The sequence below is a fragment of the Struthio camelus genome, chromosome 21, assembly GCF_040807025.1.
Source record: "Struthio camelus isolate bStrCam1 chromosome 21, bStrCam1.hap1, whole genome shotgun sequence".
NCBI lineage: Eukaryota > Metazoa > Chordata > Aves > Struthioniformes > Struthionidae > Struthio > Struthio camelus.
In genome coordinates, this window is record NC_090962.1 from 13,396,382 (window position 1) to 13,420,749 (window position 24,368).

The 24,368-nt window shown below is 61.4% G+C and overlaps 1 protein-coding gene across 11 annotated transcripts; it reads right to left on the reverse strand.

Moving 5' to 3' along the window:
* Positions 1-553: 553 nt before the first annotated feature.
* ARHGEF10L (Rho guanine nucleotide exchange factor 10 like) lies at positions 554-24,174 on the reverse strand. Of its 11 annotated transcripts, none has more exons than XM_068915570.1 (29): positions 22,220-24,174; positions 17,559-17,643; positions 17,268-17,471; positions 17,083-17,110; positions 15,740-15,831; positions 15,494-15,577; positions 14,694-14,863; positions 13,862-13,978; positions 12,826-12,934; positions 11,712-11,818; positions 11,491-11,568; positions 11,173-11,352; positions 10,672-10,788; positions 10,013-10,105; positions 9,715-9,888; positions 8,935-9,080; positions 8,491-8,505; positions 8,060-8,247; positions 7,848-7,963; positions 7,497-7,624; positions 7,293-7,393; positions 6,397-6,518; positions 5,494-5,580; positions 5,174-5,379; positions 4,873-5,027; positions 3,823-3,968; positions 2,532-2,706; positions 1,576-1,698; positions 554-1,430 (listed from the first exon to the last, which is right to left on the reverse strand). In XM_068915570.1, exons 2-29 carry the CDS (start codon positions 17,593-17,595, stop codon positions 931-933), a joined length of 3,798 nt encoding a protein of 1,265 aa, XP_068771671.1. In that variant the 5' UTR covers positions 17,596-17,643; positions 22,220-24,174; the 3' UTR covers positions 554-930. The 11 variants fall into 11 exon arrangements, with proteins under 11 accessions (XP_068771671.1, XP_068771669.1, XP_068771665.1 ...); XM_068915568.1 differs by lacking the exon at positions 22,220-24,174 and adding an exon at positions 21,974-22,105; XM_068915564.1 differs by lacking the exon at positions 22,220-24,174 and adding an exon at positions 18,701-20,521 and having other exon boundaries at positions 17,563-17,643.
* Between the last annotated feature and the right edge of the window lie 194 nt (positions 24,175-24,368).

Genomic DNA, 24,368 nt, shown 5'->3' on the forward strand with positions numbered 1-24,368 from the left:
TTCCAGGTCGAGCCACTGGGAATATCAATCTGGCAACGGTAACGCGACGAATGAAAACCGAACCGAAGCCATTTGGAAGCCCGTGTTATAAATCGATTTAGTCCTTAGACAAATTTCCACCTCCCCAGCCCCGGCTGTCCCTGGCGCAGCCGGATAAACCGGGGCAAAAGCCGGATAAACTTGGCAAAAGATGGGCCACGTCCCGCCACCTACTTTCCCTCCATCACGTGCTGTTGCCAGGGCAGAAGAAAAAAGAGACATTTTTGGTGAAAACCTGTTAATTCCCATAGTTTTTTTTCCCCCTCCCCTGCATGGGAAAATGCTTAAATAAGTAAGGAAATAATAAATAATAATAAAATCACAACCTCCCAGCCGCCAGGGCGGGTAGATCAGCTGGGATTTGGGATCAGTCGGAATAACTCAACCCGGCACGCTGGCACCTGGTGCCAAAAATTACCCCGAAGCACCAACACGCGATACTGGGCTGAAACGGGGGAAGTGTTCTGCAATTTGGAGGCGCGCGAGCTCCCATTTCAGCACCGCTGGCACCCGCTAGCATTCACACCTCCGTTTTATTTCTGCAGCTCCAAGTGCCCCAATATATACAGATTTGCTTCTCTATACAGGTAATAATATACATCATTTATATATATATATATTTATATTTTATATATATATATATATATTCACACACACACACAGCCCGCCCACGCCTTCTTCCGAAGAGCCCAGCAAAATCCCGGCGCCTCCAAAGCCCGCAGGGAGGTCGCCGTTCCCGAATGTTAAAAAGACCCCCTTTTCTCCCCAAAAACGAGCTGGATTTTGGGGGAGAGGGGGAAAAAAAAGAAAAAATTCAAGTCTTTTTTTTTCCTCCCTTCCTTTTTTTAAAAAAGGGGGGGGGGAGAGGTGGGAAAGCTCCCGCCCCCGGCGCTATAGCATCAGCGGGACCTGCCAGATGAGGAGGGTGCTGTCCGTCTCGCCGCCCGCCGGGCCGGCGGCGCCGAAGTTGCGGTAGCCGCGGCCGCCCGAGATGATGGCCACGGACGAGATCTCCTTGCGGGGGGCGTCGCGGGCGCAGGGCCGGCTGCGCACCCACACGTCGGGGTCGTCGGCCATCTCGTAGATGGAGCCGTCCTCCTCCGTGTGCTCCGGGGCGGCGCCGGCCGGCGCCTCCCGCACCGACAGCAGCTGCCCGGGCAGGTGGGTGGTGGAGCGCAGGCGATATTGCAGCAAAACGCCTTTTTTCCGCATTTCCCGCGGCGGCGGCGGCAGCGACGGGCCGGCCGGCTCGGCCGGCTTCGCCTCTTCGGCCCCGCCGCCCTCCTCTTCCTCCTTGTCGCTCTTGAGGACGTCGGGCGCCAGGGTGCTCAGCGCCACCGCCAGAAAGGCCACGGGGCCACCGTGCCCGTTGAGCGACACCATGCCCTTGCCTGGGGGCGGCGCGGGCATCCACAGCGCCCGCGGCAGCGGGAAAAGAAAAAAAAAGAGCAAAAAAAAAAAAAGCAACGTTTGGGGGCTGCCAAGCTTGCAAGCGCAATCGCTTTACTATCGTTATCGGAGGAGAAGGGGGCTCACCGGTGATTTTGGGGATGCCCTCGAGCCGGGGCACGGGCAGCAGCACGATGATGCCCTGGTCGGTGCCCACCCAGAGGAGGCCTTGGCAGATGAGCAGGCTGGTGACGCGGACGTGCTTCTGGCCTGCAGGAGAAACAGGAAGGGAGCCCGCTTTTCCCTCGGGAAGAGCCCGGGAAACCTCGCTGCCAAGCTACCCGGCTTCATTCCCCCCCCGTCCTCCACTGCGCCGCCCGTGGGAAAATTCGATGCTTGAGTTTTGGCACAGGGCACAGACAACCCCCCTCCCATCCCAAGCAGCGTCCTTGGGGCGAGGAGATGGGGGGGAAAAAAATAAATAAGACATAAAAAGGGAGAAATGCCCCTGCAGGAGCATCAGGCGCGTGAAATATTGGAGCTCGTCGGTGCCCACCCTTCCCCTCCCTCCCGTGCCGCCTTCGCCGCCGCGCCAACGCGCATCCCTCCAGCCGCCTCTAAAACCAAGACTCAAGAAATTTAAGGCCTCGTGTGGCACCTGGCGTAGGTGGGGGGAGCCCAGACCCAGCATCCCTGGGAACCACCACCCTCGCAAAAAAAAAAAAACCAACACACTCCCCAGCTCCGTTTTGGGTGATATTCTCTCCGTTTCTCCAAAAAGAAAAAATAAAACAAGACCGAAAAAAAAAAAAGTGCAACTTCTAACAGTCGATGAATATTTCATCGCAGAGACTTAGCGTCGCGGCCGAGCGATATATCTGCAGCGATGCCGCGCCGGCTGCCGGCGAGGGCTTTATTAACAACCTGTCTCGCTAGAAAGGATGAGGGCGCGAGTTCAAAAAAGCCCGTTGACACCGAGCGCTCCCTCTCCCAGGGAGAAAAGGAAGAGATAAATATTTTAATATGCCCCAAAAAAAAAGAAGAAAGGGGAAAAAAAAAAAAGCAGGGTAGAGGAGGACTGCTAAGGACGCCCTTCAGCTCACCGGGGAGGACGAAGGTGGTCCGCGTGGCGATGTTGATCTCCTGCAGGTGCTCCAGCGTCTCGGTGTGGAAGAGGCGGATGGAGGAGCCGGAGGAGAAGGCCATCCAGACGCCGCTGCCCGCCTTGATCATGTGCGTCACGCTGGCCTCCGCGTCCGGGTGCGCCTCAAAGGTTTGCTGCCGGCGGGAATGAAGCAAAAATAAATACATGAATAAAATAATAATAATTAAAAACAGACAAGCAAAAGAAGCTGAAGTGAGGATGCAAAGCGCTGAGCGGCTCCGGGCGTGGGGTATCCAGGGGACCTTCCCGGGCCTAAGTCACTGCAAGTGGCTTGGCAGAGATTTATCTCCCGCCTGCCGGAACAGCCGCTCGCGCGGGCTCTCTCTAGCGGCTGGTTTCACGGCTGCAAAACCCGATGCGGGGGGACAAGGTGACCTTGAGAGGCTCCGGGATCGCGGCTCCTACAGCCCCCAGCGGGAAAACACTAAAATCTCCCGTAACACCCCAGGGAGGGGGCAGAGACCGACCGGCCTTTCAAACCCCGTTAAAGCATTTCCAGTTTCTTGATTTTTGACCCTGCTTGGCTTGGCAAAGGGACACCGAGGGGCTTGCAAAATGCCAGCTTTTTTCCCTGTTTGTTTTGGTTTTCGCCCTTTTCTTCATTTTTGGAGACTGCTTAGATTTTGTTGCTGTTGCACAATGACTTCTGGACAAGAAGGGAAAAAAAACAAAACAAAAAACCCCCCAAAGGGGCACCTTTTTCATATACAACCTGCTTTCCAAAAGGTCAGGAGTGGTGGTTTCCGCGCTGCTGCTCGCCTCCCATCACCCCTTTCTGGCTGCAAATTTGGGGCTCAAAACCTCAACTCGCTTGCTCTCCCCCCTGCCACCCCCCCGCACTCCCCAGATAGGCGGATTTACCCCACAGCCCCCGGCTAGTCGCTGGGCTTTGGAAATTTTAAGATATTTGGGATCCTTCCTTGTCCCAAAGGCTTGGTGATTTGCTGTTTAAAGGGATACTTCCGCCCAGTGACAGGAAGACACGTCCTGGCACCGGCGGGCCGGGGCGAACGCCCAGAAACGGACGCAATTAGGATGCTTCAAGCTGGAAGCCACTTTGCTCCCAATCCCAGCATGGGATTTAGGCCCCCCGTGGTCCATTATCCAGTTGCATCACCCCAAACGGCTTCTCCAAAACGGTACGTTTATGACCTGCAATCTCAGTTTGGGGCCCCGGATGCAGAGGGGGCAAAAAAAAAAAAGAAACCAAAAAAAAATATCAAGGCTACCTGAGCCTGGAGGCTGCTGGCGTCGAGGACGGTGACCTGGTTGGCGCAGCTGGCCCAGAGGGTCTCGTCCAGGGCGAGAAGCGCCCGCACGGGGCCGGTGCCCACGGCCAGGCAGGTGGGCTGCTCCGCCAGCTCCCACGGCCCCCCTGCGGGAAGAGCGGAGACGCCGGCGGACGGCTCAGCCGGCGCGAGAACGCTGCTTTCCGCCCCGGAAAACCGCCCTGGGATCACCTTTGCTTTCCAAACGCGTCTTATTTCTAAAGCAATTCTTAAAGCAAAGCTTTGGCAAAGCTTAACGCGAGCGGTTAAGGAGCCCCGGGACCCCGGTTCCCGCGACAAGAGCCGGGTTCCCGCTGCCCGAGCCACTTGCCAGCACTTTTGGCACGCTGCATTCACAGGGAAAAAGAAAAAATTAATAAATTTTGTAAAAGAAAGAGCTAAAAAAGTGACAGAGCCCCATTGAGTGTTGCCCCGGCCACATGCAGCGCCACTGTGGGGCGTGGGAAAAATAAACCCAAAGAGGAGACCCGGCCCAGAAGGGCGCTCAGAGGGAAGCAGCTCAGTTTATAAAGGCAACGAGGTGATTTTATCCAAGTGCCAGCTCCGATCCCTTAAAAGAAAAAAAAAAAAAGGCAAAACCCCGCAGCCCAGCTCTAGGGCGCCCACCGGGGCTGATGCGCCCAGCCACAGCGGGGCCACGCTGGCGCCGGGCCAGTGGAGATGCAGCACGCTAGTCAGTCAAGGCGAGCTGGCCACATGGCCCAGAACCACCTGAAAAAACACCCCCAACAAACCCAAAACAGGGGGAAAAAAAACCAACCACTTTCTCCAGGTCCAATATCCCCTGGTTTTTGGCACGCCCAAGCGCCCCGGAGCACCCCCGAGGTGGTGCGGGAGGGTTTCCCGAGCAGCAGCACCGCGGCGAGCCCCCTGCCCAGCGGGGCGAGGGCGTTTTGAGCAGTGCGCTTTTGCCCGCTCCTTCTGCCCGCAAACGGCCCGATGCGCCCCGGGGGATGCTCCTAGGGCATCGCTACAAACCCGCGTCCTCACCGTTATTCCTGGCGTAGGCGGCGACGGTGCCGTCCTGCAGCCCGGCGAAGAGGTAGTCGGGGCTGTGCTTGAGGCAGAGGACGGGCTGCAAGCCGGGGCTGCGGCGGGTGAGCAAGCACTGCGTGCCCGCGTCCACGCTGCCGTACGCCACGATGCTGGGGGCGCAAAGGGGAGGGGGAAAAAAAAAGAAAGAAAAAAAAAATCGCACGGCGCAAGCCCCCGGCGGAGCGACGGCGACCTCGGCGCGGAGCTGAAGGCGCGAGAGGAAGAGGAGGGGAGGCGAAGGCCGGCCCGCACTCACCTGCCGTCCCGCAAGCCCAGGCAGATGGTGGGGGCGGGCGGCTGCTCGGCGGCCGGACCCGGCTCGGCCGGCGGGTCCCTTTCGGGGATGTACTCCATGCAGAGCACCTGCGAGGCCACCGGGAAGAACTTGACGGTGCGCGGCACCGAGCGGTTCAGGGAGAAAATCTCCACCTGGCCCCCGGCCCCTTCCTGGCCTCCCCCAACCTGCGGGGACGAAACCGGAGCTTTTAGCACCCATCCGCTGGTTTTTTTTTGTTTTCTTTTCGTTCTTCATTTCCCCTTCCCGGCCGCTTTCCCCCAGGTCTTGGCCCGACTCACCCAGAGGTAGCCCTGCGGCAGCGAGGTGCTGACGGCGGAGAAGCCCAGCAGCGAGGACTGCACGGGGTTGTGCACGGCGGCGCCGAGCTGCGGGACGGAGCGGGACGCCGTCAGCCGAGCCCTCCGCTCTCCCCCTTCCCTCCCCAAACCGCAGCCGCCCCCCCGGGGGCTCCGGAGAGCTCAGCAGCTCCGCCGACACCTTCCCTGCCCGCGCGCAGCGGCGCCCACCTCGAGGTGCCCAGATTGGGCTGGACGGATCCAGCTTTGATTTATTTTCTTTTCCCCCTTCCCCACGCACAGGATGATCGCGGCCGCCTCTGCCGGCGGCCCCCGGCTTTGCAAAGGAGCCCGGGCAAAGCCGAGAGGGCAGAAAACGCTGCTCGGAGATGCCCCATCCCGGGGGGGAAAAAAAAAGCCGGGATGGGCTCCAGGCTTTGGGAGGAGGGAGACCCCGAGGTCCCTGGATCCTTCGGGATTAAGCCTCCCGGGAGAGGCGGGCGGGAGCGAGCGAAGGACGCTGCCGCCTCCCAGAAACTTTGTAGATTAATGATAATATATGAATAAAGGCGCTGTGCTCTTCTAGCCGGTGCTTTTTTATCAGCATTTCACACACACAACCAAGCACACGGCCTCAAAGAGCAGAAGCAGCGACGGAGCTGATGAGAAACCAAAGGAACCAGCAAAGGAGGGAGGGGGGAAAAATCCCTACCGCCGCCTGCTCCCCCGGGAGCCCCCCGCTGACGTTCGCTCTAATTAGACAAAACGGTGAAGGAGGGTTGCAAAAAAACCGGTGTGCGCCCAGAGCGGCGGGAGAAAAACGCGATGCATCCCCCCCGCTGCGGGCAACGGGAAGGACCCGACGGAGCCGGGGCGTTAGGAGAGGCGGCGGGACGCGGCTCTTACCTGCAGGTCCAGGGCCTTGGAGGAGAAGGCAGGCACGCGGCAGGAGAGGATGGGGCACCAGAAAGGAGCTTTGCTCTTCTTGTCCTCGTCAGGACAGAGCCAGCCGGGCTGGTTTTCCTCCCCTGGGGAAAGGAGAGGCAGCTTGAGGGGCTTGGCGGCGTGGGAAAAAAGCCCCCCGGCGTGGGAAAAAAGCCCCCCGGCGCCCGCAGGGCTCGCCGCAGATGGGCGAGAGCCCCGCGCCGGCTGTTATTAGCGTTTCGGGACGGGGAGGGACGCGGGAGCACGGGTTTGCCGGGGGCGCAGGGAGGACCAGTTCCCGCGCGTCGCCTCCCCGCTGCAGATGGGGCATGCGCCTTCGCCCTCTTTCCAAACCACAGCACGCAGCCGAGCGAGTTATATATAGATATATATCAAAAACCGTACGTGAAAAGGAGCCCTAACATGTTTCTTCGCGTTACACTTTAATGCGTTTTTGCTTCTAACTCGTGGATATAGGATTATCCTCCAGGTGCCCCAGATTTAAAAAAACACCCACCCAAACAAACACAAACTGTTAAAAAAAGACGATCCAAAACCGTACCAGCCCGGGGGGAGCCACACGCTCAAATACGATTTCAGATGATTTTCCTTCCTTCCACTCAAATTATTATTTTTTTTTTTTTTTGCTGCAGTGGCTCATGGAGTTAAATAGAAATCAAGGTAAGAAGGAAGCACCAAGGAGGACGGGCACGGCCGGGCGCCGGCGCAAAGAGGCGATGGGGGCCGCAGGCGGGCGAGGAGCCGAAGCCCCTGGGAGAGCGGCAGAGACCGGAGCAGCTCATGACACCTGGGTCACCTTCAGCTTCCCGAAGAGGTGGAAATGGGAGCGGGGCTGCAGCAGGGGGGGGGTTACTCACGCAGCCCGATCTTGGCCAAGTGCAGCCGGTTCACCCAGGAGATCTTGCTCAGGGGGTTGGGCGTGATGAAGACCACCATGAAGCTGATGGGTCGGCCGGACCTGCGGCAGGGCGGAGGCGGCCGGCTCAGCCTTGGCCGCCCACCGGAGGGGGCGAGCGGAGCAGAGCCGCCCCCGTCCCGCGGCTCGGCCACCCGCCACTCACTTGTCCGGCTTGCCGGGGAGCAGGAGCCGGAGGCGGCACTTGTTGGCCGAGTGGATCTCCTCCTCCTTCACCCTCATCATCCTCTGCAGGGCCAAGCACCAGTCCTGCGCCACCGTCATGTTCAGGTTCTGGGAGAGCCAAAAAGGAAGAAAAATCAGTCACGGAGGTGTCGGCACCCGGAGGGCTCCGGCGGGCGGTCGGAGCTGCTGGAACCGGCCATCACAGCTCGCCGTGGTTGCAACCTCGTGCCGGCTGCTCCCAAGTCACGAGTTGGCTTGTGGTTTGTGATTAAAAAAAAGAAAGAAAAGGGAAATAGGCTCGGCTGCCTCCGGGCCCAAAACGGGACGCTACCTGGTAGGTGCCGTGGAGCGTGCTGATGAGCAGGGTGATCTGCTCCACCACCGCCAGGTCCTTCTGCAAGTCCTGCAGCTCCTGGAAAAGCCGCGGTGGCCCCAGGTAGACTTTATCTGGGGAGGAGAGAAAGCGGGAGGAGGATGAAAAAAAGGCTCCTTGCCCTAAAGCATGGGATTTCGCCCCATTCAGGGAGGCCCGTGGCCACTCACTGTGCGAGGCCTGGCCGGCGGGCGCGTGCTTCTTGGCGGCGGCAGTGTTGTGGCCACCGGCGTTGTCCTTGTCGTAGGCGCCGCTCTCCTGGCCCACCTCCACCACCTGCACCTGCGGCAGCGCCGTGCTCCACTTCACCACGTACTTGGGGCCCAGCGGCACCAGGCTGCTGATTTCCAGCTGCCCCCTGCAGAGGGGGCAAAAAGAAACAAAATTAGTTTTATTTTTATATGTATGTATATCAATTGGGCAATCTCCATGCAACATCCACCACCGGCCAAGCGATCAGCTCATGCAAGGAGCCCCTCTGGGTTAAGATTCATTTATTTTATTTTTTGCAAGCTTTGCAAGCCGGACCTGCACCCCAGCACCTGCAGCACGCCTCACGCCGGGGTGCAAAAAATCAGTGCACACCACACTCGGGTCCTACCTTGAATTCACGGGCCTGGAGGAAGGGGGGGAAAAAAACAAAGGGTTTAATAAAGAGGCGCCGCTGGGAGCGCGGAGAGCTGTTTTCCAGCCTCCTCTAGGCCCTAGGAGAGAAGACCCCAACGCCATTTCGGGCGCTAACCCCCACCGAGCTCCCTCGCGCCGGCTCCTCCTGGACCCACAGCGCCGCAGGCTCTGCCGAGGCTGCCTAGGGGTCGGCAGCGAGCTAAAACGGGGGGAAACGGCCCCAAAATGCTGCTTGGATAACCGCGAGGGCAGCTGCTTCGCGACGGATATCTCCCAGGAGTGCGGGAAAGTTGCGGATAAAAGCCCTTGGGGCAGGCTGCCAAGAAAAGAGTGCTTCACCCCTGAGGAGGGCTAGCGTTTTTGGGTTGGAACCGCCCCGATTTGGGCGAGGAGCCCCGCGAGGCTGCCGGCGACCTACTTGAAGTTGATGTTGGCGCAGACCAGCATGTCGTTGAGCAGGAAGACCTTGCGCTCCTTGGACTTGACCAGCTGGCCCCGGTCGCCGTAGACCGTCTCCGTCAGGGTCTCGCAGAGCAGGAGCTGCCGCTGGCCCGAGCTCAGCAGCTGCGGCGGGCAGGGAGCAAGCTTCGCTCGACGCGACCAGACGCAACCGCACCGCGCTCCCCCCGCCTTCCCAGCCCCAACCTGCTCGCCTGCCCGTGCAACCACCTAGTCCAGAACCCGGCTCCATCCCCAAAGCCGCCAGGCCCCGGTTTTCCTTCCCGAGCGGAAGAGGCTGCCGCGGCACAGCCCGTCTCCCCTGCTGCACAGGATGTTTTGCAACAGCTTCAAGCAGGGGCGGGGGGGTTTGCTTTTTTTTCTGACAGCGCTTGCAAAAAAACATCAGGCAGATGGACAGAAGGGAGGAGGCAACAGCAGCCCGTAACCAAGGGGAAAAAAAAACCCCGGCGCGTCCCTTCTTTCCCTTCACCCCGGGGTTTTTTCCCCCACCGTCAGCGCCTTGAAGGGGAATTTCCGCAGCACGCGCTCCGGTTCGCTCTCGCCGTCTGCCGGGAAGAGGCGGGATGGCAGCGAGGCCTCCCGAAATCCCTTGCCTGGGGAGCACCGAGCTCGCAGAAGAGGCACCGTCCCTTCCCAGCACTGCTGCTCAGAGGACATTTGCTGGGCGCAAACTCCTAAAGCCAGGGAGGATTTTCTCTGCCCGGCTCGGAAAACCCTCGGGGCGGCTTTCACCCACCTTGTTGAGGCTGCTGCGGTCGCTGATGCTCTTGCCGAGCTGCTGGATTTCGGCCACCTGGTCGGCCAGGCGCTTCTGCTCGTTGAGCTTCTCCGCCAACGTCTCCAGCTCGGTGAGGGCCAGCTGCAGCGACAGCCGGTCCGCGTGGCCCTTGGGGGTGTTTTTCAGCATGTCCTGGCCAGAAAAAGGAAGGGAAGAAGAAGCTGGGACATGTCTGAAGGCTGTTGACCCCAAACAGGAGCAACCAGCTGGGCTGCAAAGTCGGTGTCCTCCTCCTGCGGTCCCCCCTTGACCGTACCTGCAGCAGCAGGATGAACTGTGGGAACCTCTGGATGGGCTTCACCATCAGCCCGTAGAGCGTGACCCGGTCAGCGCTGGCCATCTGCCGCTTCTGCCAAGAGAGCGGGTGCCCACGGTTGTCCAACCCCAGGCAGGTTTCACCCACAGCAGCACCCTCGGGGCTCCCCGACCCACCCAGGGCCCTGATGAACGAGATGGTCTCCACACCACCTCCATCCCTCCCTCCTCTTCCCAACCCACCCAGGGCCCTGATGATGTTGATGAACGAGATGGCCTCCACACCACCTCCATCCCTCCCTCCTCTTCCCAGCCCACCCAGGGCCCTGATGATGAATGAGATGGCCTCTACACCACCTTCATCCCTCCCTCCTCTTCCCAACCCACCCAGGGCCCTGATGATGATGATGAACGAGATGGCCTCCACACCACCTCCATCCCTCCCTCCTCTTCCCAACCCACCCAGGGCCCTGATGATGAATGAGATGGCCTCTACACCACCTTCATCCCTCCTTCCTCGTCCCTCTGCTCCTCCTCCATGGATGAGCTACCAAGGGATGCACCAGGTCCAGCCAACCCTCCCTTGGCCACCCAGAAGGGAGACGGAGCCCAGGAAAACCGTCACAACAGCAAAGGGAGGCTGGAAACGGGAGCACCGACCTTGAGGAACTCGAGGAAGGCGGGCTTGGTGAGGCAGGCCTTCTTGATGAGGGACATGGCCGTGGTGAAGTTGTTCACGTAATCGCTGTACACGTCCAGCACCATCGACTTGGAGAACTGGGGGCATGAAAACGGCGTGCGTGAGGGGGAGTTGGAGCCACCTCCGGGGCTAGCAAAGGCGGAGGGCGGTTTTGGAGGCTTCTGCTCATCCAGGTTTCAGTGCTGCTACCTGGTGGCAGCCCGCGGGCTGCTCTCGCAATGAAACCACACGCAGCAGCTCCCGAAAAAGCCAAGCTTTGGCGCAAGGCCGTCCAGCCCCGGCGCCAGGGCTGGGAGCCGGGCGCAGGGAGAGGACAGGAGACGCGCCCGACGCTCCCGAGTTTTTGGAGCGACGCTGGAGGCGGCCAAGGAGCTCGGGGCGGCGGGATGAGGGAGGGCGAGCGGATGGCTCCGGATCTGCCCGCTTTGCTGGGAAAGCTTTGCCCCGCCGCCTTCTCCTACCGAGGCCACAAAGAGGTCGCCGATCTTCTCGGTGGCGTCCCACTCGGCCACGCGGGAGGCCAGGGCGATCTGGAACATGGAGTGACACTGCAGGATCTCCTTGAGGCGGAAAAACACCAGCTGGCACTTCCTGGCGCTCAGGACCTTGGGCTCCATCTCCAGCAAGGGGTTCCTGTAATCCTGCGGGCCACACCACGCCGTCAGCCAGCCCTTCCTCCAGCACCCGAAACGCGCCCGCCCGGCCCCGCGCCGCCGCTTCCAGCAGAAAAGGGGGTGTGGGGGGGTGTCCTCCTCCACCACCACCACCACCAGCATCACCTGCAAGATGCGCTTCAGGGAGTCCACGTAGCTCCTCTCGCTCTGCACGATGGAGCCCAGGATGTGGCGCCGCACCACCTGCAAGGCGCGGACGGGCTCAGCCGCTGCTCCCGCTGCCCGGAGCGGGTTGTGCAATTCCCAGCGCCGCAAAGGGGAAGCTGCATTTTTCTTTTTTTACTTTTTTTTCCCACCCCCCCCCCCCACCAAGCCCCGGCCCCGACCTGCTGGGGGCTCAGCCCCTCCGGCATGGGGCTCAGCTCCGGCGGCGGGTGCTTCATGTCGGAGACGGTCACCTCCAGAAAGCCCGTGTCCTCCTCTTCCGAGTCACCTGGGAAGCGGAGCACCTCGCAGGGTCAGCACCCACCCCGTCCCCCCCCCCTTCCCAAAACAACCACCCCCCCACCTCATTTCCCACCTTCTCGCCCCACGTTGCGGAGCGCCCGCCCGCGGGCCCTCGCTGAGATGGGGAAGGCGGACAGACACGGGCGCAAAAAATCGCCCTTGGGGCCGGGGAGGCCGCGGGAACGGCTTCGGGCCGCGCTGACACCGGACACCAGGCCAGCTGCATGAGTCAGCCCCGGGGATCTGAGAGCTGCCCAGAGCTCGCGCTGGGCCCCGCCGCCTCCCCCTTCCCCAAAAAGCCGAGCACGAGCCGGCCCCGGGCCGGCGGGGCTCGCTGCGAAGGAGCAAAGCCACGCGTGGAAGGAAAAACAGGGGGGAAAAAAAAAGAATTAGGAAGGCAGGAGAGCGGTGGCGGCAGACCCGCTGCTGCCCTTACCCGAGGCCGAAGCAGCGGAGGAGGAGGAGGGCGAGCGGGCGAGGGCGCAGTCGCCGGCCCCGGCCGGCCGTCTCCTCCACATGGTGCCGTCGGCATCGCCCGCTCCGGCCGCTTCCCCTTTCCCCCCCGGCCCCGCTCCCACCCCGGCCGAGCGCCGCGTATAAATAGAAATGAGCGGCCGGCGCGGAGGGGAGGGCGCTCGCAGCTGCCTGGCGCGGGGGCGGCCCAGTGACCTTTTTCCTTCCCTAATTTTGGAAAGGGAGGATCAGTGGCGGCCGCCTCGCATCTCTCCCCGTCAAATCACTGCTCTTGCACTCAGCCCGGGGCGAGGGGGCTGCGTCGGGTACCGCCGCTCGGCCCCGGGATGCTCCGCGGCTGCTTTGTGCTGCGCAAAGCGGAGCGCTCGAGCTCCAGCCTCGCACGTGGTGTGGCAAGCAGCCAGATGTGTGCTTTTTTTTTTTTCCTCCCTTTTTTAAAAAGAAAGTACCCGCGAAGGACTTTTCTTTTGCTCTCAGAGAGGAGGAAGGGGTTTTCCCGGTCGCCCTCACCCCACTTACCTGGCGCCTCTTTCCGGTGCAGGAAAGTCACCTTCCTCATGACGGCGATCCTGGTCTTCTCCAGCCCGTCCTTGGTGCCGCTTTTGGCAGCTTTCATCAGCTGAGTCATCTAGGAAGGGTCGGAAGTGGGAAGCTCGAGGCAGCCACCCGGGACGATGTTTTTGGCCAACACCGGCACGGTCGGGGAGCTCCAGCCGCCTCCGCTGGGGAGAAGCGGGCGCCCGGCAGGTGCGCGTTTCGGGATGCCGGGCGGCACCCTCCGACGTGCCCCGCCGGCCCCTCGCTCCTACCCGCTTTGCTACCACGCAGCCGCCTCCTTTTTATTTTTGGGGGGGAAATTTGCATTTGCAGCGCAGGGAGCAATTTCTGGCTCCCGTCCCCGGTCGCTCAGGGATGTCCCGCTACAGACACGGCGCTCGAAGCGCCTCTCGCCCGTTTTCCCGGGCGGCGAAAGGACTCAGAGCGGCGAGAGCCGGCCCGCGGCGCCGGCGAGGAAGAGGAGGAGATGCCGGTCGGCAGCGGAGCATGAGGACGCGGCGAAAGCGAGCAGGGAGGGCAGGAAAGAGAGAGGCGAGCGCTGCGCCCCCAGGACACCTGCTCCCCGGCCGACGCTCCCGAAAACGGCAGCGTTTTTAGCGTGAGCCTCCGACACAGACCCATTTACCCTCACGTGCAACTCACTCCTGTAGCTCTGTCCAAAAAAAGAGCATTTAAAAAAAAAATCAAAAAAAGCCGCTCATTCAGCGAGAGCGAGGAGCTGCGCGTGCGGTTACGGGAGCGAAGGAGAGGCGGCAGCGGGCAGGGGAGCTGCCAGCGGGAGCAAAGCCCGAGAGGCAGCCGGGAAAGGGCAGCGCGGAGCTGCGAGAATGAATTTTGCAAAGCAATGATTCAAACGGAGCTTTTCGGCTCGGTTTTTCCTGGCCGGCGGGCAAAACCCCGGGCCGGATTGGGCCGAAAGCCCCCCGGGAGGGCTTTTTCCCGCGCTCTGAGCGCGGCCGGGGGGGCTGCGGGGAAGGGGGCGAAGGAGGGACGGTACCTTACAATCGTACTTGTGCTTCAGCTCCTGCATGTCTCTCCCCCCAACTCTTAAAGCCAGGATGTCCCGCTTAGTCCTGGCGTATCTCTCCTTTAGTCTATTCAGGTCTGGAGAAAGCTGGGCCCCAAGCAAAGGAGAAGCGGGAGCAGGGAAGAGAGGGCAGAGAAGAGAGATTCGGGTTAAGCAGCCAAAACGCGCCCAGCGGGAGAAACGCATCGGAGGGCGCCAGCGCCTTTCGGGGAAAGGAGGCGAGCGCAAGCCGGCGGGGGGGAGGCAGGCAGCAGCGGGCAGGCTCAGCGCGGCGACGCTCCGGAGCGGGAGCGCCAAAACGCACAAATAAATAAGCTTAAAAAAAAAAAAATTTAGAAGTGTGACTTCTTCCGAGGCGGTTTTCCCAGTGGGCGCGCACGCCCGGCTCCGTTGCGGCGCCGGCTCCCGCGCCGAGCGCCCCTCGGCCGCGGGAACGGCGTCCCGGCACGGCACTCCGGCTCGCGCGCGGCCCCACCGGCTCGTCCGCAGCCGGCTTCTGTTTCCACCTCGCCAAACAGTGGCGGAAATAGCTCCCGGGGATCGGGCGCTCTCCGGGAAGGGCTCCGGCTTCTCACCCCGCTTCGGCGTCTCGCGGCCGGAGGCATCAAGAAAACCCACAAAAGCGAGGAAAGGAGGTGAAGAAGCGGCTTGGAAAGGTCGGGGTTGCTGGCCTCAGCCCGCGGATGGGACTGTGTGGGGTAGAGCATCCTCCACACGCTGGGCACGAGCCGGTCCCCGCGGGAGGGGGACCCCAAGCCATGAAAACCCGGCCGGGAGCGGCGGTTTCCCGCGCCGCCCTTACCTTGGGCTGGAAGGACGCCCGGTGCTTGGCCGGCTCGGCCTCGGCCTTGGCCTCTTCGCCCGAGTCCTCGCTGTAGCTCTCGAACTCGCTGGAGCTCCAGCCCAAATCCTCCGCTTCCCGCGGCCCCTCGTCCCGCTGCACGTCCTCGTAAATCAGGTTGCGCTCGGGCCCTGCCGGGGCGTGGGAAGCAGCTCGCAGGAAAAACCGGGCGCGAGGGCCAGTGGGCTCGCCGAAACCCCGCGGGAAACTGGATTATTGGGGGTTTGGCCCCGTGGGCAACAGGTTTATTGGGGGATGGGGGTTTGCTTTCCTACCCCTCACTTTCATCTGCTCCTGCCCTGCAAACCACCCAACAGCCCTGACATCACTGCTCTGCCGGGGGAGCTCTATTTAACCCGGGGAAGGCGCCGCATCAGCGCGTTTGGGATTGCCCCTGGGGCCGCAGCTGGGGGTCGCTCCCCGGCCCACCTGGAGCCGGGGCCGCAAGGTCGCTTCCGCCCGGCGGCTGACGGCGCATTATCCGATGCCGGCCGGCGCTCCCTGCGCAGCCCGCAGCCCGGCCCCGCTCCCGGGGGCGAGCAGATGCTCGGAGCAGGGACGCGCCAAGGGCGCCTTCCGTGCCTCAGTTTACCCACCTGTAAAATGGGCTTCACGCTGCCCTGCCGCACGCCCCCCCCCGCCCCGCCCCAGGCTCCCAGACCTGCAGAGACCCGGCAGTGCTTGTTGCACGTGGCGGGGGGGAAACGGCGAGAACCTTCTCTCCCCCCCTCAACCCCGGCTGCCCCACGGCAGCTTCCTACCGTCCTGATCCGCCTCGAGGTTTTCACACGGGACGTCGTCGTAAATCACGTCGTCCTCCACGGCCGGGAACTCGAAGCGCTCACCTGCGAGCGGAGAACAACCCGCTGCGGACCCAAACCGGCACCGGCAGCGAGGGCATTCGCCCCGAGACCCCCCCGAGCTCCCTTTCGGCCCGAACCCTCCCGGTCCCGCCGAGCCTGGCGGGGATTTTTTTCGCTCTCCGGGCGCCGGCGAGGCCACCCTACCTCTGCGGCAGCTCTTCTTCTTCCAGCCCAAGGTCTGGGCGCCGGCGTGGGAGCCGCAGCCGGCCTCGCCGTTGCTCGCCGCCGGGAAGAGCCTGCGGGAAGGACGGACGCGCCGTGAGCCCCCTCGGAGCCGGGAAGGCTGTTGAGCCGCCGGAGGATGCTCGTGTGCCGGTCACGGGGCCGCGGGCGCCTTTTGGGCAGGAAAGCCCCGGCTGCTCGGGTTCGGGAGCCGCTGGAGGTCGGGACAAAGACACGGGTGGCGAGGCTGGTCCCAGGGTCCCCACCCTGGGGTCGGGGTCCCCATCCTGGGGTCACCACCCTGGGGTTGGGTTCCCAACCATGGGGTTGGCATCCCCATTCTAGGATACCCACTGGGGGATCAAGGTCACCACCCTGGGGTCAAGGTTCCCAGCCTGGGGTCAGGGTCCTCATCCTAGGGTCACCATCCTGGGATTCGGGTCCCCACCCTGGGGTCAGGGTCCCCATCCTGGGGTCTCCATCCATGGGGTTGGGATCCCAACCATGGGGTTGGGGTCCCCATTCTAGGATCCCCACCGGGGGGTCAAGGTCACCACCCTGGGGTCAAGGTTCCCACCCTGGGGTCAGGGTCCTCATCCTAGGGTCACCATCCAGGGGTCAAGGTCCTCCCCCTGGGGTCGGGGTCCCTACCATGGGGTCCCCACCGTGGGGTCAAGGTCAAGGTCCCCACTCTGGGGTCAGGGTCCCAACCATGGGGTCAGGGTCCCCATCCTGGGGTCACTACGCTGAGGTTGGGATCCCTTCCTTGGGGTCAAGGTCCCCATCCTGGGGTCAGGGTCCTTACCATGGGGTTCCCATCCTGGGGTTAAGGTCAAGGTCTCCACCCTGGGGTTGGGGTCCCTACCATGGTGTCAGGTCCCCACCCTGGGGTCAAGGTCCCTACCTAGGGGTTAGGGTCTCCACCCGGGGTTTGGGATCTCTACCATGGACTCAGGGTCCCTACCATGGGGTCGGGGTCCCTATCCTGGGCTCGAGGTCCCCACCCTGGTGTCAGAGACCCTGTCCTGGTGGATAGGGACTGCCATTGAGCTGCCACCATCCATCCCTGACTTATCAGACCGGTGGGGGGGGAGATTTAGTCTTGGGGGGGGGAGCAGTTTGGAGCCGTCAGAAGACGGAGCCTGGGCTCCCCCGGGGGCTTTTCCTCACTTTTGCCTCAGTTTCCCCAGGTCTAAAAGGGTTTTTTACAGCCTGACGCGGCGCAGCTCGCCCCGCACCGCTCGCACGGGACCGGGGGTCACGCCGCAGGCGCGCGCCGGCCCGAAGCGCGGGGAAAAGCCGCCGGCGGCCCCGGCCCCGCTTACTCCTCCTGGGGCTGCGTCGCGGGCACATCTGCGGAGACAAAAGCGGAGAGGAAGCGCGTGGGTGCCCGAGCCCCCAGGTGGGATCCCCGGGGCGCCAGCGCGGCAAAGGCCACGGGGCCGCTAGCAAAGGGTGCTGCAAAGGCTGGCGGGGCCGCGGGGGACCCCGCCGCTCGCGCCGCCCTTACCGGCGTCGGCGCCGGGGGGCTGGCAGGGCGGCGAGGCGCGCCGGTGGCGAGGAGGCGCCCGCGGCACGGCCGCGCCGCTCGGCTCCCCGTCCTCCTCCTCCTCCTCTTCCTCCTCCTCCTCGCTGTCCTCAAAGTCGAAGGCCTCGCCGGCGTCCTCCTCCGTTTCGGACTCGGCGGCGGGGGGCTGCGGGGCCAGGCGGTCGCCTGCGAGCGGAAAGCGCCGCGGCCGGGCTGGCGTTTGCATCCCAAAAACGCCCGCCGCAAAACTGCCCGGCGCCGGGCTCACAGTACCTACTGCGGGGCACGGGGGCAGGTGGGACGAGGCCATGGCACCGGCGATCCGCACGCTCCGCCTGGGCCCTTCCCCGGCGCTCTCCTGAGGGGCGGGAGGAGAAACGGGCTCAGAAAGGGGGAGTCTGCCCCCGCATCCCTCCCCGGCAGAGGAGGGGAGAAAACGAGGCCGGTTGGTCCCCCGCACGGCCAGTCCACAAGGTTGCACGGCCGATTCGCCCTGCTGCACGGCCAATTCACCCCGTTGCACGGCTAATTCACCCCGTTGCATGGCCCATTCCCCCGCGCACGGCCAATTCGCCCCGTTGCCTGGCTGATTCACCCTTGTGTACAGCCAATTCCCCCGTGCACAGCCAGTTTTCCTGTGCACAGCCAATTCGCCCCACGCACGGCCAGTCTGCGCTGTTGCACGGCCAGTTCGCCCTGTGCCTGGCCAGTTTGCCCCATTGCATGGCCAATTCGCCCCATTGCACAGCCAGTTCACAAGGATGCACGGCCAATTCGCCCGTGCACGGCCAATTCGCCCCGTGCAAGGCCAATTCACCCTGTTGCACAGCCAGTTCCCCCATGCACGGCCAATTCCCCCCGTGCGTGGCCTATTCGCCCCATTGCAAGGTCAATTCCCCCGCGCATGGCCAATTCACCCCGCTGCACGGCTGATCACCCTTGTGTACAGCCAATTCCCCCGTGCACGGCCAGTTTTCCTGTGCACAGCCAATTCGCCCCACACACGGCCAATTTGCGCTGTTGCACGGCCAGTTCGCCCCGCGCCTGGGCAGTTCCCCGGTGCACAGCCAATCTGCCCTGTTGCACAGCCAATTCCCCCCGTGCGTGGCCTGTTCACCCCATTGCAAGGCCAATTCACCCGTGCACGTCCAATTCACCCCATTGGATGGCCAGTTCACAAGGCTGCATTGCCAATTCCCCCCGACACGGCCCATTTGCCCCGTTGCGCGGCCAGTTGACTACGTTGCACGGCCAGCTCGTCCCGTGCAGGGTCAATTCGGCCCGTTGCATGGCCGATCCTCGTCCGTTTTCGCCATGCAGCTCAACAAATCCATCGCCAGCAGCATGCGAAGGCGGAAAGTGCCGTGCGCCCCCCCCTCGCCGTCGATGCCTCGTCCTCCTCGGAAACCCCAGACCTCTGATGCTGGCGAAGTCCCAACGTGCCGCGTTGGCAGGCCAGGCCGCAGCAGGCAGAGCTTGGCCGAGGGGAGGGACGATGAAGAGGGCAGGAATGAAGGAGGCCAGGCCAGAACAGGTGGGGAAATCATTAACTTCACCGAAGTGACGGGCGCGATGCCGATCCCTGCCCAGCTTGGTGGAGAAAGGAGGAAAAAAACAGCAAACCCTCCCCACCAACGGCATCGGCATGAGCCGGCGGTGGCAACTGCCCCAAGAGCCCCGGGCCTGCAAACGCCGGCGGCGCGTTGCAAAGGGCTGCGGAGCTGCAGCCCTGCGTTGCAATGATCACTGCTAAAAAACAAACAAAAACACCCAAAAGCGTTTGGCCAAAACCCCTCTGGCGCTGCCCCAAGCGGAGAAAAATCAGCTTCCTTCCCACCGCCCTGACCTCTCCGAGCGACTGTCCCGCTCGCGACGCTCTGGCAACAAATCCTGCCGGAAACATCCTCCTCTGCCCGCTTTTGCAACAAGCCCGTTGCCTGCGCAGACATATTAAGGGTGATTTATTCGGGCGGCGAAGCCAGGGAGGCTTTTTCCTCCTTGCACTCCTTTCCGGGCCCTCGACGTGGAAAGCGTGTCGCAGCCAGCGCGTGTTTTCTCGCTGCTCTCATCTCGCCTAATCTGCTTCCTATCAACACTCGCGAGCCGCCTTCGGAGCCGGTGAAGCTTGCAACATCCCCTCACCGGCCTAAGCAAAAGGCTCCTCTCCAGCAAATTTTTTACTTTATTCACTTATTTTGAGCCGCCCAAGCGATGGCTCCCAGCCGAAAGCATCGTCCCCCTGGCCGGAGGTGTTATAAACCCCCCAAAATCCCGCAGGAGCAGCCCCAACCGCCCGGCACGTTGCTACCTGCTCTCGCCGGCGTCCGGGTGAAATGGGCCTAAAACCAACTTTTTCAAAAATTTTTTCCTGCTGGAGGTTTCACAGGTTCCCAGTCCGGAAATACAGGTGCTGCTCCCGAGCTGGGCTCTGCTCCCTCCCGCCGCAGCCGGTTTCCCTGCTCTCCACCCCGGCCCGGCCGTAAAAACGCCCATAAATCACCCACTTAAGTGGGTGTGGGCAGAAATGAGAATCAAATCCTTTGTTAAATGAGAATTAAATCCAGCGCAGAGCCGGCTTTCCTCCCGTTTAGCTGCACACGTTGTCCTGGCCACTCCCCCCCACCCCAAAATTAAGCTTTTTGGCCCGATTTTGCTGGTTATTTCCAGCCCGGCGGTTCGGCAGCACCCTCTGCCAAACCAGTCTGGGCTGCGAGGCTAAAGCGTCGCTGCGAAAATAAACACCCCTCTGGCACAGGGGTCCCAGAAATCACTGCAAACCGACTATTTTAAGCCCCGACCGGATCCGTTAAGGCATCATCTCCGGGTGACAAAAAACAAAACACCCATCCCACATCTCCAAACCCACCCGTAATCCGGCCCCGCTGGAGTGATCAAAACCACCTAAACCAGCTCCGAATTAAGGCCTCCAGGGTCTTTTTGCTATTTTGTGAGAGTTTAACTCAATCTCTCGCTCTTTTTGCCAGCGGCTTCTCCTGCCAGCCCCGCGCTCCCCAGCGCTTTCGCCTTTGCCCTCCGGCGCAGCGCTGCTTTGCAGACCTTCCCGCGGTCGCAGCCCGCTCTCAAAACGCTGCGCGGCGAAAACAAAAGGCCCAGCGTTGAAACGCCGTCCGTTCTGCTCTTTACTTGGCTTTTCAGCGTTGCTGCTGAAGCGGAAAGAGCTTGTGCAGCGCAGGCCGCGAGAAAACGCTAAATGCAAATAAATAAATAAATAAATAAGTAAAATTAAAATAAACAATTCAGGATTATATCACTTAAAAAACATCTCGCGGCTTGCCGGCACGCTTACCCCGGGCGACCTTTCGAGCTGCTTCTGCGTTTGGGGGGCTGGCGGGGCCTAAAGCAGGCAAAGACCCTGGGAAAAACCCCGGCGCTTGGGATGTGGCCGTGCCCCGCGGCGGGAAGGCTCCCGAGCCGCACAAAGGAGCCGGTATCCTCCCGCGGGCACCTACGGCCTTGGGAGAAAGCCTCCCCAGTTTTCTACGGCAGGGTTTCTCGCCGCTCCCGGCCTCGCCTGCCGCTGCTGCTGCCGCGGCCGAGTTTTTTCCCCGGCGCTTGACGGACGTGGGGGCTCAGGAAAACGCCTCCCGGCCCGGGCATCCCAAACTGAAATCATCGCGCAGGAATAGCTCCTCCGCGTGCACCTCGAGCCCGAGAATAAACTCGGTTGGAAAGCGTCCCTCCGCGCTGCTAAAACCGGCCCGTGCCCCGGGGGTGCGGGGCAGGCGAGGCCGGGGGGGGGGCAGGTTTGGGGCAGGTTGGGCCCGTTGCAAAACTGGGGAGATTTTTTGCACCGAGCCAGGTCGCGCCGGCACGAGAAAAACCAATAACCGCGCGGGCAGCGGTGCCGCGAATCCGCCAGGTAAAGCTGCCCGATCGCCCTATCCAAATACTGGGGCAGCCGTCGTCACCCCCCCCCACCCCCTGCCTCCCAGACAGCCAAAAAATCGACAACCACAACGAAAAAAAGCAGCTGCGTTTGGGTGGAAACGGGGCCTCCTAGGCCAGGGCTGGCGGGATGCGAACCAGGAACCCAAATACATGTAAATAGATATAAATAGATTTAGAGATAGGTACAGACGATATTGATATAGATCATACTGATATATAGAAGTAGAGATGATAGAGATGATATAGATGATACAGACAGAGATGATATAGATGATATAAAGATGATAGAGAGATGATATAGATACAGATATGATATAATATAGATGATACAGATAAGAGAAATAGAGACAGATAGAAATGATATAGAGATGATGGAGATGATACAGAGATATAGAGACAATACAGATGATAGAGATTATGGAGATGACATAGAGATAGAGACAATATAATATAGATGATATAGATATTGATATCGGTATAGACCTATGTGGTGGTTCCCGCGGTGCTGGCCAGCTGCAGGAAAGCTGGCGGCTGCAGCTGCTTCCCCGCTTGGCATATCTGCGGCGAGGGATAAGGGGCGACTTTATCCCCTCTTTCCCCCCGGTCCCTCTCCCCTTCGCCCGGCCAAGGGCGCAAGAAACCCCCTCAGCCTTCCCAAACCGCCCTCCGCCTGCACCGGCTCCCTTCCAGCCCGGCGGTGAAACAGAGCCATCGCGGGTATTTATCAGCCGCGGACGCGGGAGCAGGAAGGGGAGGGAAGGACGGACATTTTTGCTGACCTGGGAAGGCTGTTTTTCCTCCGGCTTTGTGTCCGCATCGGCCCCCCGGCGGGATTATATATATATTTTTTCCCACGCCGGGCTGCCCTCCCCGGTGGGCGAGGGCCGTGGCCCAGCCACCCCCCCCCCCGGCCCCCACCACCGGGGCCAGCTGGATAAAAATGGACAGATGGGTAATCCCGCCTTGGGAAGGAAGGAAGGAAGGAAGGAAAGAAGGAAGGGGAGGACGCCGGCGCGCTCGCTCACCCGCCTTTGTCGCGCCCTTACAAAGGGGCGGCGAGGCCGCGGCCGGCTGGGCCCCCGCTCGCCATCCCCGGCGAGCTTCGCCGCCGCCGAGCCCGCGCTCTCGGCCCCGCTTGAGCCTCCTGCTCACGGCCTCGCCGCCGGCGCGCGCCCGCCGCAGGCCCTCCCCATCGCTGCCGCCGCCACTGCCACCGAGGGATGCTGGGATGGGCCGAGTGGAGCGGCACTGATTTACGTTCCCGTGCCCCCCCCGAGATGAGCTGAATGGAGCGGCACTGATTTACGTTCCTGTGCCCCCCCCCCCCCCCGGGATGGGCCGAGTGGAGCGGCACTGATTTGTGTTCCTGCAGCCCCCCCACGATGGGCCGAGTGGAGTGACACTGATTTACGTTCCCGTGCACACCCCCCCCCCGGTCCAGTTTGCACTGGGGCTCGAACGGGAGGATGCCGGCCGGCCTTTTTCCTAATGGATCACCCCCAAGCAGGGATTTCCCTCCCTCCCGCTTAACCCACTGCATGCCGGGGCTGTCTCTCCACTGGTTTTGTCTCCATTAACCCCCTCGCTCTCGCTACGCAAGACAGGCTCATTCAGGGGAGTTTTGCAGCCCAGCTGCCTCCGGTTTGCAGCAGGAGCTTCCGAAATCCGCCAGCGAGGAGGGTTTTTGACAGCCTCGTCTTGAATTTTATATATCTGAGCCTCCAGCTGCAGGGCTGGCAACACCACCAGCTCTTACCCTCTTGCAAACCCTTGCAAGTCTTGTCATGCAAGGCGCCAGCTTGCACCGCGCCGGCTCCAGGAAATGCCGAGCTGGATCGAAACGCGGCCCTGGGAAAGCAGCCGGTTTTGGGCCCCGCGGCTCCTGCCCTGGCACACCACGTTTGCAAGTATGCCTGTCACGAAAAGCTACAGGCTTTCCTTATCTCGCTGCTCAGCAGATGGCATTGAGGTAGCTATTAAGCACCTGGAGGTTTCCCCAGTTCAACCCTATCATTTTTTTTTTTTTAAACAGCAGGTGAGATAAGATTATCGCCCAATATTGTCTCTTGTGCATCCTGTATCACCACCGCGGGCAGATGATTAAAAGTGAATCAGCCCACCGCAGGGCTCGATGGGGATTTTTCACCACGGCTTCCCCAAACGCCCAACCCGTCTCTGGCAGCGAGGCTTAGCGCCGGGAATCGTTCGCGGCACACGCCGTTGGGGAAGGGAGGAAAAGAGAAAACGAGAGGAAAAGCAAAAAGGGAGGAGAGAAAATGCAGAGGGGTGGCCAGCAGATGGACGCGCCGGGATGGGAACTGGCAAGACAAGGCCCAAAGGGATCCGCGTTCGAGGCCGGTAACTTCTTCGGCTGCCGGACACTATTGGGAATTTTCTGCTCTCAGCACGCCGGGATGGTCGGGGACCGGCCGTCACAGCCAGGCTGCTGCCCATCGACCTCCGTCACTGCCGGCGCCAGCTCGGCTTAAAAACCCTAATTGCAACCAAATAAAACATGTCTGCAAGCTTATTGCATCCCAAACCAGACGGACCAGCCTAGCAAAAAAATTGACATTGCATGGAAAATGCTTCCCTTTGAGTCACGGCCCTCGCTTTATATATAACGTGAACACCTCTCCCGGGGCCGGGGCCACATCGTACTTTGGGGCAGCCTTCAACCTCAGAAACGTATGTCGGTAAAACGAACTTGAATATCGGCGCGGGAACACGCCTTTGCACTCCTCCACGCGCCTGTTGGAATGAAGACCTTTTCCAGGAATGATTAGCTTTACGTATTTTATATGCGTATTTAATGCCACCATGCCTTGAGAAACGATGCGTCTGCATGCGCGGGTAGATGAAATGCAAGGCAAGTGATGGCTACGTGCGTAGAGTGTATTTAAAGATAACCCTCCCATGCAAAAATATATGCAAATACGTGTGTGTCTGTGGATATACATAGAGATAGAGGTATATATGTGTGTGCATGTGTATCGTTGTGTATTTTATATATATATGGGTGGCGATGGAGCCGGTCCGGGGATGCCCTCTGCTGGCACTGTCCGGCGTGTCGGAGCGGGGAACCTTCCCAGGCGGGTTATTTCACCGTGCAACCCAGAGCCGAAATCCACCCCCTTCTCAGGCGGGTTATTTCACCGTGCAACCCAGAGCCGA

Coding starts and splice junctions, on each gene's coding strand:
- ARHGEF10L (XM_068915564.1), bottom strand. CDS start 18,932: ATGCCGATGCCGTTGGTGGGGAGGGTTTGCTGTTTTTTTCCTCCTTTC. Junction 11,819..12,825: donor GCACCGGAAAGAGGCGCCAG/GTAAGTGGGGTG, acceptor TCCGCTTCCCAG/GTGACTCGGAAGAGGAGGAC. Junction 7,964..8,059: donor CGCCGGCCAGGCCTCGCACA/GTGAGTGGCCAC, acceptor TCTCCTCCCCAG/ATAAAGTCTACCTGGGGCCA.